This window comes from Leptonychotes weddellii, chromosome 13 (assembly GCF_054177405.1).
Source record: "Leptonychotes weddellii isolate Sample4059 chromosome 13, ASM5417740v2, whole genome shotgun sequence".
Lineage (NCBI taxonomy): Eukaryota > Metazoa > Chordata > Mammalia > Carnivora > Phocidae > Leptonychotes > Leptonychotes weddellii.
This window is the reverse complement of record NC_138381.1, coordinates 12,266,323-12,287,189: the sequence shown is the minus strand read 5'-3', so window position 1 is coordinate 12,287,189 and position 20,867 is coordinate 12,266,323. Positions and strand designations below refer to the sequence as shown.

At 45.0% G+C, this 20,867-nt stretch overlaps 1 protein-coding gene across 2 annotated transcripts in view; it reads right to left on the bottom strand.

Annotated features, from left to right (window-relative positions):
* Nucleotides 1-2,071: 2,071 nt before the first annotated feature.
* Nucleotides 2,072-20,867, bottom strand: part of BCL2 (BCL2 apoptosis regulator) — a 173,241-nt gene continuing 154,445 nt past the window's right edge. Inside the window, exon 4 of one of the 2 annotated variants that reach the window (XR_014139562.1) lies at nt 2,072-4,615. Coding sequence is in view for 1 of the 2 variants with exons in the window: in XM_081801079.1 (XP_081657205.1) it covers nt 8,776-8,910 (135 nt within the window). In the remaining variant the exon portion in view is untranslated. Of the gene's footprint in view, nt 4,616-5,834; nt 8,911-20,867 lie in introns of those variants that run through there. The other variant, XM_081801079.1, reaches the window with a different exon arrangement.

The window sequence follows — 20,867 nt, the reverse complement described above, 5'->3', positions numbered from 1 at the left end:
CTCTTGCAGCAAAGGGCCAGAGGACAGCTGGTCCACCGTGCCCTCGGGAACAGGGCCCTTCTTATGCAAGACATTAAAGAAGCAGCAAGAGTTCCATGTGACAATTTCAAAGGAAACATTTTCATTTCTGCAAACTAGTTCTTTCCTAAACTCCGCCCAAGGCAAAATGGATTACTGCTTCCTGGAAATGGAACCAGGGGACTTGAAAGTGTTTCATATTAAAAACAGAAAAGCCCAAGAAGAAGAAAAATAATTACATTTCTAAAAGCTTTTAGAACAACTGCTTGCTTGTGAGAAATAATTTTCCTATAAATATTTTATTTCTCCTTTTCTTTCTTTTCCTCCCCAGTTGAGGAGTTCCACATGGATATAGGAGGTGATGTTTCCCTTGGGAGGGAAGATCAAAGCCAGTCTGGGTCTACTTTCCACTAAGTTTGACTTAGTCTTTGCCCGCCTGCCTGAGATTAAATGGTCCCAAAACTTTGGAAAAACACAGAAAGAATGCAGAGAAAAATCCATAGCTACATAAGCATGGAAGCCAGTTGTTTCAGAGTAAGATCCAAGGCTTGGCTAGAAAGAGAGAAATGCTTATTGTTTGTCTGTGGGAACCCGCCCCTAACAACCTATTTTGAAAGACAACATGTAGTCATGTAAATAGCAAGTTACTCCTGACCGATGCTAAAGATGCGTCCAGAAAACAACAGGCCTATTAAATGGGACTTGATAAATATTTTTAAAAAGAAAAAAAAATAGGCAAAACACGAGAATGAGATTCCCTGAGGCTAAAGACTGGATCTTAATCATTCCTAAAGCCTAGAGCCCGGCCCCGCACCGGTGCCTCGAGTGGAGCTCCACAAATATTTGTTGGATGCCTGGATCCATTAATCAACCCGTCCAAAGAGCACTGAGTGGGAATGATGCGCCAAGGTGCTTAGTGTGGAAAACTGGGAAATGATAATACCACTGATAGCAAAGGAGAAGCTAGGGAAAGACCTAGTCTTGGGACTAAATTGTAAATTAGATTTGGTTGTTTTTGGGTGATGGTAAATATCCAGTTGACCATGGACAGCAGGTAGCTGAAAAGAGAGATTCAAGATTATCTTTGATGATCAGCAGCATCAAGTCAGCTCCTAGCTAAGGAACCATGATCATATTTGGTGTAATCTTACTAATGGGAGGTCACGATACATGGAGCGTGTCCATGCAGAGACATAGGTATATTTTGCTGTATTTGCATTCAGGGGCCTGACCTGCAGCAAGGGTAGACTTCTTCCGTGTTACGGCTGGGAGACGATTCACCATGGGTTTCTCATGTTTCTGCTCATGTTGCAAGCAAGGCACTGAACGCTCTTCCTTCCAGACTTCCCGAGGCTGTCTGTATAGCAAAGACAGACACCGTGCCTTCTTCCAGAGCAAAGGGCAGATGTGCTTACTGCTCATTGTAAATTATTTGAGTTGCCTAAATTCCTAAACTCAGAGTTCCTCTCCTGTATCACAATCTACTATGTGTGCAGATGTCTTCTGGTCCTTTTCACAGAGTCTTGTGGGAATTGGGGCTTGGGGACCAGGCTCAAAAAATGCTGATTATTTTGGCTACTGCGAAGGCTGTGAATAATAATCTGTCCTTTGTCTCTGACTCAGGAATCTCATGTTTTCAACCAGCATCCATTAAATGGTGGCAGGCGAACTTGCTGGCTTTCAAGTAGGGAAAAAATAAATCTCAGGCTCTTCAGAGTTTTTGACACGCCCTCTCAGAGATTCTCACTCTGGGTCCAGGGATGAACTATGGGAGACCCCAAAAGGAGGCTGTAATTAAAGGCAACTCAGAGAGTTCTTCTCTAGGGGGTAAGAAAAGAAAGAGGAAAAGAACAGGGCCTGATTGCTTTGGGGCATGCCTTTCATTCTGGATGTGGGCTCAGATCTTTCAGCAGCATAAATTAAGGATGGTAGAGGAGCATGCAACCAAGAACACACAGACAGAGAATTAAGTAGGGTAAGGTGGGCAATGAGACTGCAGGGTTTTTAAATGCAAAACAAACTCCCCCCCCCACAAAAGGAATTTTAACATAAATTTGCAACGAAAAGAATATATTTAAAATTGATTAGCCTCTTACACTTTTTTACAACAAAAGTAAGCCAGTGCATTTAAATGAGTTTTTGTGACCTTAAGGCTTTATTGTTATTATTTTTTGTTCCTGGAATGAGTACTGATTGCGATTATTATTATCCATTTACCTACTTCCTTGGTGCTGACAGAAAGATTTACTTCAATACAAAGACCCTACCGGGTCCTGGAGGGAGGGAGTGTATCTTCTGCTTCTCTCCCCACCCCCTTTCCTCTAGGGAGCTCTCAGCAGAGTCCAGAGGATGTGCTGAGAGGTGTCTTCTGACAAGTTGCTGGTGTGCCACTAAATGAAGTTTTTTAAAGACAAGTTCCACCCTCATACATGTTTAAGTTGACATTTAATTTTAAAAATTTAAATGTAAACAGTTGCAAAGAATTTAATTTCCAATGCGTTGTTAATAGTATGAGAAAGAAAACTGTCCCCAGAAGGTCTATGGCAGAACATTTTTGTATGATGAAATTTACAACCCCTTCTGCGAAGTAATTCTGATTCTTGATAAAATGCTTGAGTAATTTCCAGATAGACTTTAATGGGATTATGAAATCCTGAGAAGTTAGGGTTCCCCACTCAGCTACTTAAAACAGGTCAATCAGACTTTGGCTTTTTGGTTATGGCACATTTCTTGCTTTAGAGGTCTCTTCCAAGAGAGAATCCCTGATTTGAAGCCAATTTTTTTTTTTAATAAGAACTTTTTTTTTTTTTAAAGATTTTATTTATTTATTTGACAGAGACAGAGAGAGAGGGAACACAAGCAGGGGGAGCGGGAATGGGAGAAGCAGGCTTCCCACAGAGCAGGGAGCCCGATGTGGGGCTCGATCCTAGGACCCTGGGACCATGACCTGAGCCAAAGGCAGACACTTAACCCACTGAACCACCCAGGCGCCCCCTGAAGCCAATTTGAAATAGAATTTTGACAAATATTTACAAGCTTGTCTGAAAAGTTATTTTAACAGTTGACATTTAAAAATAAATTTATTTAGAGAATTGGAATCTAAATACCGTAATGATTTGATACTCAGCATCATCTACATGAAAAAATACAGGGACAAGTTATTTTTTTGACACCTGGAAATTTTACATTGTTCCTTTTCTCTCCAAAATTCATATTTCTACCCTCCATTTTATCCTAATGTGATATTTTTTTTTCTTTTTTTTTTAGAGAGAGGGAGGAAGAGAAAGACAGAGAGAGAGAAGAGAGGCAGAGGGGAAAGGAAAGAGAATCTTCAGCAGTTTCCATGCCCAGCACAGAGCCTGACACAGGCCTTAATCTCATGACCATGAGATCATGACCTGAGCTGAAATTAAGAGTCAGATGCTTAACTGACTAAGCCACCCAGGTGTTCCCACAAGCTGATACTTCTTAAAACTAAAAGCTTAAAATTAATTAACTGCTCATAATTTTCTACCACCAAAGTAAGTCTATGATTTACTTTTTTGTTCCTGGGTTGAGTAATTATGACAATTATTATTATTATTACCCACTTGGCTTTTTTAAAGATTTTATTTATTTATTTGAGAGAGAGAGGGAGAGCACAGAGAGAGAGTGAGAGGGAGAAGCAGACTCCCACTGAGCAGAAAGCCTGATGTGGGACTCGATCCCAGGACCCTGAGATTATGACCTGAGCTGAAGGCAGATACTTAACTGACTGAGCCACCCAGGCATCCTTATTTCCCAATTGTTAAAGATGTACAAAAATGTTACAAATTTTGATAATCATTAAATATAAAAAATAATTTTAATGGAAATGCACCTCTTACTGGGAATGAATGGTGCTGGATTATTCCCTTCCACTTCCCCCCGTCAAGATAAATAGAAATTACCTATTACAAGAAAGCTAGTCACCACTGAGTCTATTCTTGCTTTTTGTTCTAATGGATGCAAGCTCTGAGCAGTGTTTTCACCTAAGAACATCTGGTATAGTGAACAACCTTGTCATCAATAGGATATTGGCTTTATTTTTCTGGGGTTGTCCTTATGAATAGGTACAATACCATTCATACTCCACTGGTTTTCTTCTTGCCCAGTGATATGCATATTTCATAGTTGTCCGAAGTCTGTCCTAAGAGCACAGTCATGAACAGAGTGATTCTTTGGGTAAGGATAAGGGACTTGTATTACCACTTACCTAATTCAGTTTCACACATTTTTTTTCTGTATTCTGCATAATAAATATTTAGAAACAGATGTCCCTACCAACCAGAAGTCTTTATTAAGTCTCCTGTTGGTTAAAACTGCAAATTTATTGTGTAAATAGCCATTAGACATATCCAGGCTTAAAATACATACCATTGATGGTAAATGTTTAAAAGAGAGCTGGGGGCGCCTGGCTGGCTCAGTTGATTAAGCGTCCAACTCTTGATTTCAGCTCACGTCATGATCTCAGGGTCCTGAGATTGAGCCCTGCATCAGGCTCTGGGCTGGGCACGGAGCCTGCTTAAGGTTCTTTCTCTCCCCCTCTCTTAAAAAAAATAAAATAAAATAAAGACAGCTTTAAAAAAAAAAGAGCTGGACTTTGACATTCTGATGTCTCTAGTATCTACGCATACTGCAGAGCTTAAAGATATTTCTCATTTATTGCAGAAGGTCCTTCACAGAGGCATCACACTGACCCTTGTAAAGGTCCCGCTTGCTTCCATTTCATACCCCACAGTCCTGGCTATTCTGAAAACCTCCTGATTCAGTCTTGGGAATGTTTTGCTCCTCTGAAAATTCTTCTTCCCTCCCATCCCAGCAACAAATGTCCTTTGTCCCATAATAATTAAAAAAAAAAAAAATCCCTGAAAGATCCAAATTGAATAACAATAAAGATCTGATTGGAACCTTCATAAGCCTGACAATGTAGAATTGTATTTCTTAAAAAGTGTGTAACCACATTTGTCTGGACTGCAAAAGACACCACAGAATAAGATCAGAATAGAATTTCAATGGACTCCCTAATTTCCTTAGACAGGCTTATATTTCAAGGCCTTCCTGTTTTTTTCTGATAGAGTAGGTGTACATTACTAACTATAAGTGATAAGAAAGTATAAAAACAGCCCCTGCCCTAAAAGTACAATTGAAATTAGCACTGAAGTTCACATTTATAAATTAGTCATTTTAGCCTAAGTTTAATTGTAGAGTAGACTACTTATTTACGTTTAATTCTGATTATTATAACTCCTCTTGACTTATCCTAATTTCCCATATTGGGCCAGGCCTGGGTCCTCGGATGAGAAACAATAAACAGTTACTAATGAAACACAAGTCACATCTGAATGGAAGGTCATATCTGAATATGCAGAGGTAAGTAGGTTGGGGCAGAGGATGTTGGGGGTGTGTTTTGTTTTGTTTGCTTGAACTATAGCAAAGTGCTTCCTTAATTTGAAATGTGACTTTACTTCAAATCTTAAACTTACAAGAATTTTCAACCTGCAAACTCAGAGATGAACTGTGTGCTGTGGAGCGTGTCATTTGTCATTCAACCTGCCGTGAGAGCTTGGGCGGACCGCGGTGGCTCCTGGGTCCTTTGCTCCTTTGGCTCCTTTTAGAGCCCTTGACCCCAATTTGGAAAATGTATGTGTTCTATTTAACCCTGACCTTGGCCCACATATCCACCATGTTGAGAGTAATGCAGGTGTGAATCCTTTCTCAACACAAAATTGGTAGGAATGCTTCTCTGTTGTCTGACAGCAAAGTAACTGACACATTTAAAGAAAGGAGGAAAAAAGGACTAGTTGAGGCTTTTATATACGTTCATTGCTTCTAACATGTTTTTTAGAACAAGAAAAATGCAACATCAACTACTCTTAGAGCAAGTGAAGCCACCATACTGTACAGTTTTGGGGGGTCAGGCAGCCAGGCACATTTACCATTAAAACCAGAGAACAATACCTCACAGCAAAAGAAAACCAGCCAGAAGTTATCCCCCTTGACCTTTTTTTATATATATACATTTTTAGAATACTCTGCCTTTGAACAATACAAACAAAAACAACAACAAAAAGACAAACAGGCTTTATATTAAAAATGTCTGTGTTCTTCATTGTTACTTCTAAAGCAGCTTGGAGGATTTTGCCACTTGGAGTGTACTGCAAATTGACTCCACTAAAATGATCTTGGTAGGATAGCAGCACAGGATTTGATATTCCATACTCATCGCTTTTGACAATGTAAACCTTTCATAAAATAGTATTTCGCTTAAAAATTAGAATCATTCAAAGGTCTGATCATTCGATTCCCTGAGGCCTGCCAGGGAGGTCTGGCTTCATACCACGGTTTCCTGCTTTCTCAGGGTGGGGCACAGGCCCCACTGCATTTCAGGAAGAATCTGAAGGACAGCCAAGGAAAGGGCCCTGTGGAAGGAGGGCAGGAGTGCTCTAGAAGGGTCTCTGTCAAAACAGACCACATAAAGCGACCCTCTGAAGGTCAAACCGTCATGGCCAGTATTTAATCCCCTGGTCATTTCCCGTCTGGATTTTCAACTGAATGAATCTCATGGGTTTAACCAAACATGTATGTCATCCTAAATAATGTGTTAGATCCTGATTTGCCCAGGGACTAGCAAACCTTCAAGGAACAAGGTCAAAGGGACAACAGATACATCCTTCACAATAAACAATTTTGTTGACATGGAAATGCACATAAGTTGGTTGAAGCAAAGCTCCCCAGTGGCCAACATGCTCCAGGGTTTTCGGGTCGCTGAGACCCGGGGCTTCTCTCACCTTCTCAGAAATGCTTTTAAAAACAGTTGAGACAAAAATCCCAAATAGAAAAATGATAATTTTTGCTAACGAAGAGTGTAGAGGCCATAACTAAATACAACTTAAAAAAAAAAAATGCTGAGATGCATGTATCTTTTTCTCTTAAAGCAGCTTTCAAAAGATCAACCACAGCATTAAACATTGAACATAGTACATTCCAAAGTTAATACAGATAAATGGTATATAATGCAATAATGCCACAGTTATTCCATGAATGTCTCAAAGCTGACTCCAAACTTGAAAAAAATATTTTCTAGTTTATTCGCTGGAGATTTCACTTCTTTACTACTTCTCTAGAGTTTCCACCACTGACTTTTTTTTTTTTCCTTTTCTTTTTTAATGCCCCAGGATGTACAGATAATTCCCACATTCCACACCTGGAACTCTTCCCCCCCCCTCCCTCCCCGCCCCCGTCAGGTTTCCCCCCCCCCAAAAGAAAAAAATCCCAAACTACAATGACAAGGTAATGTTTTACATCATAATTCCAGAGACACAGGTCAATTAATCCATGACACCTCATTTCAACGCTTCCTTTAGGATTTCCGACTTTCCCCAAAAGTCATGTCAAGCCTCGCTTCCGACCGCGCAGCCAGCACGCATGCGCCGCGGCCACACGGCAACCAGGCTGCGCGCGTCCTTCCCTCGGTTTCCTCCCGGTGGCGGCGACGCCACCTCCCTCTGCAGGGAAAGGCGCGGTGCCTCTGTCGCCTTCCCTCCACAGTGATCAACGTCTTAGGAGCCTTGGCTTCCAGGTTCCCCGCTCCACGAGGCAAAGGGCCCGAGCGGGGGGCCCAGGGCCACGGCTGTTCTTTCTCGACGGGTTGTTCTGAGCTCTGTCAGCTTCCAGACGCTCGGAGGCCACACTGCTCTGTTGGCAGCCCTCCGAGCAGGCCGGCGGGTGCCCAGGCTCCGTCGCCAGGACCAGGCCTCCGAGCTGGGGCAAGGCGGGCCTCCAGACCGTGGCCTCTTAGGGAAACGCAGGCACTTGTGGCGGCCTGATGCTTCTGGATAAGTCACCAAAACGTTCACTTCCTCGCGTTCTGGAGGATTCTGTTTCACACACACACAGAGCCAGTATCTGGGGGAGAGTGTGTCCAAAATGTCTGATTATACACATCAGGGCTTTAAGGTACTGGATGCTACTGGATAAATTGCTAGAATGCTTCTCGGCACAATTGGTAGCTTAAAAAAATACTTTCCTATGGTTTCACGGCATTTTCCCCATCACTGTCCTTCGGTGTGGAAGTCTTGGTGGACACCAAGTCCATCTGAAGTTCCCCAGGTTTGGTTTTTTCTTCTTTCTTCCAACCGGGTATGTACCATGTGAGCCAAATGCTAAGTGTCTGCTCTTCAGGCCAGGGAAGGATGGACTTCCGACTGAGCACCTTCCCTCTCTTCAGATTGCAGCCCCCAGGGCAAAAAAAAAAAAAAAAAAAAAGGCAAGGAAAATGAACACCTTCTTCCTAACCTCCAGCAGCCAGACACCTGGCTTCTGGAACAGTCCAGTCCTTTGTCAGTCAGTTTGTTTGCTCTTCAGATGGTGAGTCAGTCCAGCCAACAACATGGAAAACAAATCCGTGTTTATAGGCACAGGAGATCCAGGTGGAGCTGCACAGGTAGGCTTGGCAATTAGTGGCAGGGTTTCCAAAGACAGGAGGTTCGATGGGACTGTCTTAAATAAATAAATCTTTTTTTTTTTTTTCTTGATAATGTAAAAAATAAATGGTATTTCCCTTTGGCAGTAAATAGCTGATTCGACACTGAGCCCAAAAGCTGTTTTTGTTTCGTTTCGTGTTTTGTGTTTAAGAGACCACAGCTTCATTTCATGGTACATCATCACTGGCGATGCATATATTTCTACTGCTTTAGTGAACCTTTTGCATATTTGTTTGTGGCAGGCCTACTGACTTCACTTGTGGCCCAGGTAGGCACCCAGGGTGATGCAAGCTCCCACCAGGGCCAGACTGAGAAGGGCCTTCAGAGACAGCCAGGAGAAGTCAAACAGAGGCTGCATGCTGGGGCCATACAGCTCCACAAAGGCATCCTGCGGGGGAGGGGAGAGAGGGGGAGAAAAAGAAAGAGAATTAGAGAGAGAGCACAGGATGCCAGCCTACGGGGAGGGTCGCATCCAGCCCGAGGACCCGGGCGTCTTCTGCCCAGTATGGGGAAAAGTAAAACGCTCTTCTGGGGCAGTGATTTGGACCTACTTTTTTTTTTTTTTTTAACTCTCATTCAAGAAGTATTTGTCGAGATCCTATTGATGGGCCAGGTACCGCAGAGACAAAACACAGCAGTGAGGGAAGTAGACTAAAAGTTCCTACTTCACCGGGCTTTTATATCTGGTTGCGGGCCATAGATGGTAAACAAAATAAATGTATCCTACAGTGTGCAAGAGAGTGCTAAGTGCTAAGGAGAAAAATAAAACAGCAAAGGCAGCTAGAAACTACTGGAGGCTAGGCTTTGCAATTTTAGCTAGCATGGCCATTCCTAAAAATAATAAGAAACAGTAGGTACAGGTAAGCTCCTTTATGGAATGCTTGTTATATGCCAGGCACTTGTAATAAATGCCTCAAGTGCATTATTTTATTTATTCTTCATACCAATATTATGGAGTCATTTTATTTGCTTCTGTTCTGTAGAGGGGGGGGGGAGCCTGGGGGGGAAAAAACAGAGGTTTTTTCAATGGCAGTGCCAGGATTCAAACCCAGCTCCAAACCAGTGTTCTTCAGTTGCTGATGCCCTCCCATGGCTCACAGCAGCTCTGTGAGTGCTTGGTCGGTCCAGGATGCTGGTACGGTGCACACAAGCAGGGTGGCCTCCCCTGGTGGCATGCCTAGCCTCTGAAAGTCAACAACAGGGTTCTCCCTGGGTAAAAAAGTTGTCTCGGGGTCTCTTCCGGGAGTGGCCAGGCTGGATGACCACAATCCTGCATTTAACTCAAGTTGTGAACTTCACAAAGCACGTGGTCACTTATGGTCAGTTACGTGTCACTGGACACACAGGGACCCGAGGAAGGAAGATGGCTCTTCTCATCCTTTCCTATTGCCGCCTCGAAGTCAGGTCTGAGGGGTTACAATGGGAGTCATGGCCAAGTTCTTTGGATTGTTTCAGACTGGATTGAATTGGACTGGACTGATTGCTCGTTTCTTAGATTTGTTGGGGGACATTTGTTGGGTCCAATGAGTAGATGGACAACTCTCTACGTATATCTGAATATATAAACCAGTAAATGAAATTCTTTTTGCTTGGTATGATTTATTCAGACATGAAGAGAACGAGACATATTTCCACATCACTCCCAACAACACGGCATCAGAGCCCACGAGGCGGTAACACACCCACACCTTTAGCACTGCTGTGTGGAGGTGGTTCTGACAATGATCAGTGTTTTTTTCTGTTTAAGGCAAGTGCTGCACGGAGGGACCAGGGATCAGCTTTGTCTCTCCTGTGCTGTTCGTGGTTTTGGTACATGTAGGCGCTTATTAAGTGCCTGTTCAATTGGCGCTTAAAGGTTTCTGAATTCAGTCATTGGTTTGAGTTCTGTCTTTGGTCTAATGCTTCACCAGATGCTTACTCTGCCTGTTTGAAATGATTCCTTCTATACATAACAACCTCTGGGAATCTCAGGAGTCGTCTTGAAGGTGAGAGTTCAAGGCATCATTAGGGGAACTTGTTATGCTATTAAATATAGATCTACACAATCATTTTCATGACTGTCTAGTATTCCATTTCATATATTCTGTCCTCGATTTAACTGAATCTTTATCTTTTTGAAACTTTTGCTGTCATAAATAATATTATGATACATTTTTGTGCATGAATTCCTGTCCACGGGCTAAGTTGCTTTCTGGGGACAAATTCCTAGAAATGAACCCAGCTGATCAGTCATCAAAATTGCTCCTGACTGTCACAAAAGGTTTGTGATGAGGTATTCTCACTCCCTCACTGGTTGCCCTTGAGCGGTGACACTTTGTACAAAAGTCAGACAAGGGTTTAGGGCAGTGGTTCTCACTGGGGGTAATCTTGGCCCCAGGGACACTTGGCAATGTCTGGAAACATTTTTGGTAGGGGTACTGCTGGCCTGTAATGGGTAGAGGCCAGGAACACCGTTCAATATTCCACAGCGCACAGGATAGTCCCCAGCCCAAAGTGCCGAAAGAGCTGAGGCTGAGAAACCGTGTGAAGAAAGGTTTAGGAGAAACTCTGATCACGGACCACAGAAAACCTAATGGTCCATCTCATGTGTCAAGGGCTTTGCTCAGATTAACACAAGATGAGTTAGCCTGGACAAGTAACTGCTCCCCAGCAAGTGGGTGCCCTGGGCTTGCAGATGCACTACATTAACCTTTACCAGGAGAGGGCGCAAGTGGTTTCTTCTTTTTTTAATCTATTGTTGACATTTTCTAAATTTGAGCCTTAGGAAAGCAAGGCAATAGACAGAAATGAAATATGCGTGTAGTGTTCTCAGCACAAAGCTGAGGTAACAGTCCTGATTGCTTGTCAAGGAACATACCTTCCCTATATATAATCAGGGATAAATGGGGCAGGAAGGGGTCAGGACAGATTTATGAGCAGGAGAAACTCTGCTTCTTGTAAAGTGCATCCCAGGATCCCACAGACACAGCTGCAAACAGCTAATAGCCCACCGTTCCAGGCTGCTCTCTCCGAGGGATGGGCAGGCCGGAACATCCCACAGCAGCCCATGCCCGGAACCCTTTAGGACCCAAGCCCTGTGCTGTATGCAACGTGGCTCGACACTGAGAGGGTCGATGGTCTGGTCCTGCCTTCCTTTAGTACCAATGGGGTTTTCCGTGGCAGAACGGGAAACGGACTCAGCCCCTTGCCATCTGAACTTTCTGGCCATGGAGCCATCCTGAGAAAGTGGGGGAAGCAGGGACAAACTGGGGCTGGCATTTTCTCCCTGGTCGCCTGGGGCACGACACCGATACCAGGGGCCAGAAGAAATGCCTCTCCAAATATCCCTACCTCTCTGGGGCTGAACGATTCCCTCTCCCGACCACCATCCCCTCACGTAAATAACTGTGCTCCTGATGGACCTAATGGGCCGTTTCTGGTGTGCACTATAAAGAAAAAACATCATTTCTAGGGTGAGATGAGCTAAAGTAGCATCTCCTGACCCAAAGAATGAGCACAGAGTTGCTGATACAGCCCCAGGGGTCTGGGGACGGCTCTCGACTTGGGGAAGGAGGTCTGGGTGAAATCCCAGTTTTGACATTTTATTCTTTCTGATCTTAAACGAATTATCCAACCCCGAGCCTCATGTATTTCACCTATAAAATTGGCTGCTGTGAAGATTAACACAAGCGACTCAAAGCCCTTTGTAAACTTGGCCTCGAACGTGAACTAGTGCATGTATTAACTTTTTCCGCTGGTCTGCCCTCTTGCAAATCTGCTCCATCCCTCCTACACCTGCCCTGCCCTCCAGAGGGCCTACTTAGTTTGCTCTTTCACAGGAGCTCCCCTGAAGGAGTCCGTTTTTGGTTCTGAAGATGCCTGGTCATTGCTATAGAAGTTATGAGTTAAAATGTACAAATATATGGTGGTGGGTATTGAGGAGGGCACATTCTGCATGGAGCACTGGGTGTTATGCACAAACAATGAATCATGGAACACTTCATCTGGAACTAATGATGTAATGTATGGGGATTAACATAAGAATAAAAAAAATGTACAAATATACATGTGACATGTTCTGGTCAAAGACGGGAATTGATAACACACTGCCCATCTCTACTTCCTCAGAAATTACTAGATCAGGTGGTAGAGCTCAGGGGCATCATTTGATCCCCCACCCCAAGACTGAATCCGGCCCCCAGGCCTTGCCCATCCACAACTGCAAAGTGCAAAGCAGACCCTGTTGTTTCGGGACTGGAGGTCCTAAAAGCTCCTTTTATAGAGCGTCTTCTTGCTTTTTCAAACATCCTGATTAGGGCGATTTCCGAAGTCTGTTTGAACAGTCTGTCATTATTTGTTTAAGTTTGAAAGCTGTTTTAAATAAACATATGCTCATTTTATGTATTAAAAGCAACAAAGAGGGAAAAAGAAAACCTGAGCCATCATCATGTGATATGGATAAAATCCCAGTCTGTACACTTGGAGGGCACCGTAACCCTGGCTCACGTCTCGGGGGGGCAGGAGCGTCGCCCGGTTCCCGGACGTGCGTGCCAGGTTCCCAGGTGAGCAGCCTTTCTCCTTCAGCTGACCCCCCCTCAGACAAGAGGTGGGCTGTGCCCTGGCTCTGGGTGCTCCTTCACAGATGGCTTCTCCCCCAAATTCAGAGGCCACAGATGGTCTGAGTCCGAGTTCCATCCAGAGCTGGCCCACCAGGGCGGATGGCCAGACTCCCCGACCCCAGACCCTTGCTGCAGAGTTGGAAGTAAGCCAGGGAGGTGTGGACAGAAGCAGATCATACTCAAGATTCCCAAGCAGGGCGGACAGCAGAAGTGTCCTCAGCCTTCTTGCAGTTTGGTCGTGGGACCTCTCCCACCTGATTCTCTTTCTCTCTGTCTCATACACACACACACACACACACACCTCTCCCTTGAGGCAGCTTGCTCTCCAAAATTTTCCTCTTCCCTCCAAGTACCCTTCAAGAAGTTTCACTTAAACCTGATTCCAAATAAAATGAGATTAAAAAACAAATGAGTCAGATTGGCAAAAACTGAAAAGAATACCGAGCTTGCCTGAAAAGGACGGGGTGGGGGTTGGGGGTGGGAGTCCCAGATATTCTTACACAATTGATGGACTCCCAGGTAAAGATAAATTGTATTTGCATTTGGCAATGCATATCAGAAGCTTTAAAAATATTATCCTTTTGTTAGGAATTCCACTCCTAATTATTTATCTTGAAAAAATAATAAAATGCACAGGTTGGTTATAATAATTAAAACCTGAAGAGGACTGAAATGTCTGAAAATATGATTGGTTAGGTAAACTCATGGCACACTGATACAATGGAATGGTGTTCAGCCATTAAAAATTGTACCCTATATTTACTGACAATGAAAGATGTTCCTAACATAGTTCTGAGTGAACTAGGTAACAGCTCAACCAGTGTCTTCCAAGTCAGGCCCCTGACTCATGGTGGTTCGCAGATCTCCTGGGAACACTGGGAAAATTTAACATGGCCTGGTTGGATATAAACAAATTAGAAATTCAGCTACGTTCCAGTCTCTGAGCTGACCGTGGATATGGACATTATACAGTCATGGGAGATCCTAAGGGGGAAAGCCAGCCGGCCCTCAACAAGCATACAATCCAGTAAGAGATGATGTCTCTCATTTGAATTAAATGAAACCAACGCATGCTGCCATTTTGTATCCTGCACAGAGCAGAAGATCCTGTCAGCAGTAAGAGGAAAGTAAAAAGAAAATCAGATAGTGCCAACAGGAAATCGAACACTGCTACAGAATGTCTTTGATATTTTCTATTTTTCATGGCTTTATAATGTTGTCTCCGTGGGTCACCTTCTTCGTGAAATCTGAAGGTTGGGGAAGGAAAAGAAAAAGGTGAACCCTAATAACGGCAAAAGCTTGGGCTGGAAGGAACCTCCAAGTTAAGTTCAGTCAGACCTCCACCAGTGTAACAGTGCCCAGTAAAGACATCAGCCCTTTTTGTAGTAGTTTGAGACAAATGAAACCTAGACAGGCACAATGAATTACTTACAGTTATGCACTGATAAGCGGATATGAGGTGGCAGAAGAGAGTAGAAACTGGGTTTGCCTCCTACGCTTAATGGGTCAGAACACTGGCCAGCAGTTGGTTCTTCTATCTCCCTGGGCGCCTCCTCCCTGCCTCCCTCAACTTGCTTCCTCCCATCCCTGACCTTCCTCTGCATCCAACCCTGACGCCACCCCACAGCAGCCTCATCTGGCCTTGAAGCGTTGCTGAAGTAGGTTGCCCAGCCACGCAGCCCAGTGCTGCTCTAAACTCATGGTCTCCAGACTCAGTGAGTTCTTGAAGCCACTCAGCACTCCTTTTACTCTACCCCGGGTCAGATCTTTTCTCTGTTCCTTTCTATGACCATTCTGAATAGCTACCATTTTTCTCCAGTGTTCTCACCTTTTAGCAACTGATGTTAGCCCCTTCTTCTCTGAGAAAATTGGGGCCATTGGGTGAGAATCACCACAGCTTCCTGTCCTGGCATACCCACTGATTACAACCCTATCTGTCCTTCTCTGCTCCTTTCCACCCTGTATCCTTGTTCCACTGTTTCCCTTTGCTTCTAGAATGTTCTTCCATCTATTGTTCATGCTCTCAACTACAATTTCAACTCCATTGTTTCTTCTCTCTCTTTTTCCTTGGCATATAAACATTCGTATTTTCTCAAAATGTCCAGGCTGATGCTGTTCCACCCTAACCATAATCTTTCTCCTGGTCCTCCTGGACAAGCTACTAAACCCACCCTCATTTGCTGTCTTCTCACCCACATTTTAATTCACTCAGCCCAGCTGCTTCCCCCATTGTGCCTCTGAAAACACACCATCCTTGTGGCTAAATTCACTGGATGATTCTCAGGTTGCATCTACTGAGTGCTTTGGCACACGGACGTAGAGCCCACTGAAAACCTTTGCATCCTGAAGAATGTCTTCTCTGCGTCCTTCATGGGCACCTCTGTCTGCCCTGATAGGTACTCAGTGCTCCCTGGGCTTCTGTCTGGACCATCTTCTCTCTTTGACCAATCTCCTTCATTCTCATGGTCTTAAATATACCATCCCTCTGATGATGACTCTGAAATCTTTATATCTGGCCCCATCTGCTCCTCTGACTGCCAGATTCCCATTCCAGTTACTTTCTATTATGTCCCACTAGAAGTGACAATGCAGCCCAGCCTGTCCCCAACTGGAATTATCACAGCCCCCTCAAGCAAGCCTGCTTCTTTTCCTGCCTCCCCCATGCCCGTGCGGTCAAGTAAACCCACGCTCTCAGAGTCCCGTAGAGGTTTTCCTCTTCCTCACCCCCTCACCCATTCACTGGTAAAGCCCACAGTCTGAGGCTGGGTTCCCCCAGAGGCAGACCCCAAGACAAAGATTTGAGTGTAAGCAGTTTATTTGGGAAATGATCCCAAGAAACTACTAGGGGAGTGGGAAGATAGCCATGAAGTTACCTTATCAAGCAGGTCACTGCCGTTGGCACCTGGAGTTTAATCCTGCTGGGAAAACTGGGGGCCAGTGCAGATCACGCACCTTTTGCTAGCCCACTAACGTGCTAGGGAGTTGGGGTATTTATACACCATCTCCTTCCATTCACTGGCTGAGGATTGCTCCTACGGAGGCATCAATACCCCAGCACTTTAGGCCAGTTGTGTACATAGATAAGTGGGTTCTAGAGGCCAGAGAAAGCCCTCGGGGAAAGAGATACAGATGCTGTGTCTCGTCGCCAAAGGCCAAGCGAGTGAGCCCTGTAGTGGTAAGGGCAAGGGAATCAGACAGGGCAGTATATGCACCAAAGATTTGACCACCTACATATTTCTCTAGCCCCATTTACTTTCTCTTCCCAGGATTGCAGCTATCATTTCCCATCTGATCTCTCGGCCTCCAGTCTGGCACCCTGACCTTCCATCTCCTCATTTTGCAGCCAGAGTGATCTATTCAGAATCACATCTGTCACTTTCGTGCTTAAGTCTAAATTCCTTAACATGGCACCCAAGACCCTCAATATTCTGACCCCAACCTAGCTCTCCTGCTCAGCTTTGGTCACTTGTAAATTAACTTTGGTTCATTCAAGGATTCAGTGCAATCATTTTCTCTAAGCCCCTAAATTGAGCTAGATTATCTTCAGTTATTCCTTATTCCCTATATAATCTGAAGATGATCTGTTCACATGTCTGTCTTCTCCTGATCAACTCTTAGCACCTGGAGGTGCAGGGACCACATCTTACTTATCTTTGTCTCCCCAGAGCCTGTGTCTGTCACATATTAGGCACTCAGCAAATGTTTCTGGAACTGAAATAATGGGTTCCTCCCACTATAGAGCAGGTTTTTCCAAACACACCTTAATAGATGATATTTTTTATTTTTTTTTTTTAAAGATTTTATTTATTTGACAGAGAGACACAGCGAGAGAGGGAACAGAAGCAGAGGGAGTGGGAGAGGGAGAAGCAGGCTTCCCGCTGAGCAGGGAGCCCGATGCGGGGCTCGATCCCAGGACCCTGGGATCATGACCTGAGCCGAAGGCAGACGCTTAACGACTGAGCCACCCAGGCGCCCCTAGATGATATTTTTTAAAGGAGGGTGTTCAAAGGACAAATAAACGATGGGCTAAAGCAAAATTCAGAGTGCTTTTTTTTTGCATCCATCTCGGGTGTCTTCCTATGAGGGGCTAATGTTCAGCCAGATTGTAAGTCAGCATTGGATCTGACTGGTCAGTGTCTGTTCCATACTGGTTGTTACATATTTTGAATATCATCCCTGCCTGTGCACCCTGAGTCTCCAAGAGAGGGATAAGCTGTGCATTTTCCAAGCTTCCTGCCGCATTACGAAGACACACTCTGGAAATGCTGCCTGGAGGTAAAAAGGCAATAATCCTGGACAGTGGCAAGACAGGCAGCGTTGGTGTCCCGTTGTACAGGACGGGAGGAGAGGCTCAGAGGTCCCAAGCTGTGTGTGGACATCTATAGGAACATAAAGACCCTCCGTAGCAAGGAGCTGGCATTCCACGAAGGGGCGTGAGCCTCGTTCCCGATACTGTCTGTATGTCGGCCCCAGTGCACAGAGCCTCCTGACGTGCCATTGCCAGGCAAGAGCAAAGATGCTGTGAGAAAGAGAAAGGAAGCAAAGGAGAGAGGGAAGGAGGGAGACACGCCCAAGGAGACAGTGATTTTCTGGACTGCAACTTGGGCTGAGATCAAAAGGGGAAGCAAGCTGCCTGGGGTTCTGTGAGTCGTGGCCAGCAAAGCACACGCGAGGAAGTGAGGACTTTTTCTACCTGAATAAGGCAGCTGGTGAGGAAGTGACTCCATTTCCCCCTTATCATGGGCTCGGCAGGATTTCCTCTGCAGCCACTTTGTGCTGAATGAGTCTTGAGGGTTCCGTGTACATATCAGAGCTGCTTTGGCGGTTGCCAGCTTCTGTCCCCTACGGCTCTTCCTCCCTCGCCTCCCCCATTTACTCCCAAAATATTGATTCCGGGTTTGGGGGAAAAGGAAAAGGAAAAAAAAAAAAAAACCTACAACAGCCGGGGAGCACATAAGTGAAGGACACACAGCTGTCTGGCCTGCAGACCCACAATGACTCCTTCTACCAGGCTGGCAGGGCTGCCCCCCAAAGCCATCTGCAGTGAGCGGGGCTTCATCCTGGAGAGACCCTGAGCCCGGGAGGACGGGCTAGCTGCATCCCAGGCCAAGGACATAAAATGAAACCTAAGCTAAGTGTCATCTGGATGTAACTAGAAACCTGCTAGAGAAATGGCAGGAGATGAAAAACCCAAACAAAACACAAAACAAAACTTGCCCGCCTCCCCAAGTTGGTCCAGGGAAGTTTTGGTGTATTTTGTGATGCAAATTGAGTGGAGGATGCAAATCAGGCAGGGGCCCCCCTGCAGGAGCTAGGGAGGGCAGAAAATGAGAAGCCCAAAGGTTCCGTCTTTTTTTTTTTTTTTTTAAAGATTTTATTTATTTATTTGAGAGAGAGAGAATGAGAGAGAGAGAGCAGAAGAGGGGGGAGGGTCAGAGGGAGAAGCAGACTCCCTGCCGAGCAGGGAGTCCGATGTGGGACTCGATCCAGGGACTCCAGGATCATGACCTGAGCCGAAGGCAGTCGCTTAACCAACTGAGCCACCCAGGCGCCCCCAAAGGTTCCGTCTTTGCTGAGCTAGGCACGGTATGAAAATAATTTGCAAGGGGTCTGATGTTCTGGGGATCCTGCGGCCACCCAGCCAGGTTCCAGGTTGTGTTTACCCAGGTTCTGTTAGTCTAACTGCCATCCGGGCTGGGGTAGGCGGTATGATAGGAGTGAGACACACAGACAAATCCACCCCCCTCCCCACCCAGCTATGCAAATACTGCAGGGGTAGGGTACTCAGCCACCTGTGGGCCTAGGTACCTCCTGCCAGGAGGTGTGAACAATTCAGGGCTTCAAAAGACTGTAGGTGGAAATGGGCACAGCAACGAGGGCTGAAAATATGCTAACAGTTGCGCCGTTTGGTTCACTGTGTTCATACAATAAACCAAAACCGGGGAGATTAAACGCCACGTCTATGCTAGATCTTGAAATCTCATCTTCAGGTTGCGTATTCATTCACAAAGCAGGCATTTTTGTAAGATGCTGAGGAGTCTTAAAGCTAAATAAGACACAAACCCTGCCTTGTAAGACTCACTCGGTTACATACATATACTCTCATGCATTCACAGTAGCCTTAATGAGCATGAACGCTTTCTCAATACATTCAAAGCACTTTGTGTGCGTCGGTGCATCGATCCCACGGTGCTCTGGGGAGCAGAGAAGGGACACATGCTGTTGTCCTCATGGCACAGCCATGCCGCCCAGGCCCTAAGCAGGGTGCCTTCTGCAGGACCTCACGGGCACAGAGCCACAGTAACCTGCCTTGCCGTTTTTTGGCGTTAAAATAAAGTTCCTTCATTTTTCTTCCTTACCTTCCTCAATCCACTACTTCCTTTTGGCTAGAAGCCTCTGAGTGCCCAGCATTTTCTGGCGCTTGGCCCCTTCTTGTTTTGGACCCATGCTATTTTCACTGTGTGGGCAAATGATGCTATTGTGTCGGGTATGAAAGTCCGTCAAACAAAAAAAGTGTGATTAGGACGACTCAACCGTAAAAAGACAGATAGCCCATTTAAGAAACCAGCAAAGACCTGAAGAGACATTTCACTAAAGAAGATACACAAATGGCCAAGAAACTCAGGAAAAGGTGCCCAATATCATTAGTCATCAGGGAAATGCAAATCAGAACCACAATGAGATGTCCCTTCACACCCACGAGCATGGCTATAATGTAAAAAACAGACAATAACAAGTGTTGGCAGGGAGAAAGGGAAACTGGAGACCTCACACGTGGCTGGTAGGAATGGAAAGTGGTGGGGCCACCGTGAAAACCAGGGGTGGGTCCTCCAAAAGTTGAACAGCTACCACGTGATCCAGCAATTCCGCTCCTAGATATAGACCCCAAGGTAATTAACAATAGATGTCCACACCAACACTTGTGCATAAATATTCACGTTGGCATTATTCAGAAGAGTCCAAAGTGAGAACAACCCGAGTGTCTATCCACTGGTGAATGGGGAAACAAAAGGAGGGCCCTCCATACAAAAGAATATTATTCAGCAACAAAAAGGAATGGAGCATTGATTCAAGCTACAACATGGAGGAACCTTGAAAACATGACGCTCAGTGAGAGAAGCCAGGCACAAATGGTCACATATTGTATGATGCCATTTATATGAAATGTCCCAAACAGGCAAATCCATGGGGACAGAAGTAGATGAGTGGTTGCCAGGGGCTGGGGAGAGAGGAGAATGAAGAGTGGCTGCTCATGGGTATAGGGATTTTTTTTCCTGGAGTGATAAAAAACACTCTGGAATTACATAATGGTGATGATTACACACCTTTGTGAATATACCAAAAGCCAATGGGTCAATCACTTTAAGCTGAATTTTATGGAATGTCAATTTTATATATATATATATGTATACAAAGAACCTTAATTACATTTCTCATGCTACATGAAGAAGGGGACTCAACTATTTTTACACGGCATGGAGTTGGACAGAAACTCTCATTGTTCTGTAACCCTTGCTTCTAGGGTGTGTGGCAGATGGGGCTCCTTTGGTTCAAAACTCTGTACAAGTATTGTCTTCCTTTTCCATGAATTTTTACAAACGTGGGAGGTGGAGGTGGCGTGCTGGGTGAAAGCTGTCCTGGATGACAAGTCAGGATGGCTGGTGCCAATCTGGGTGAGCAACTCACTTGACTGTCTGGGCCCTAGGTTTCTCTGATCTGAAACCTTACTGGTAGCCAATCTGCAGTC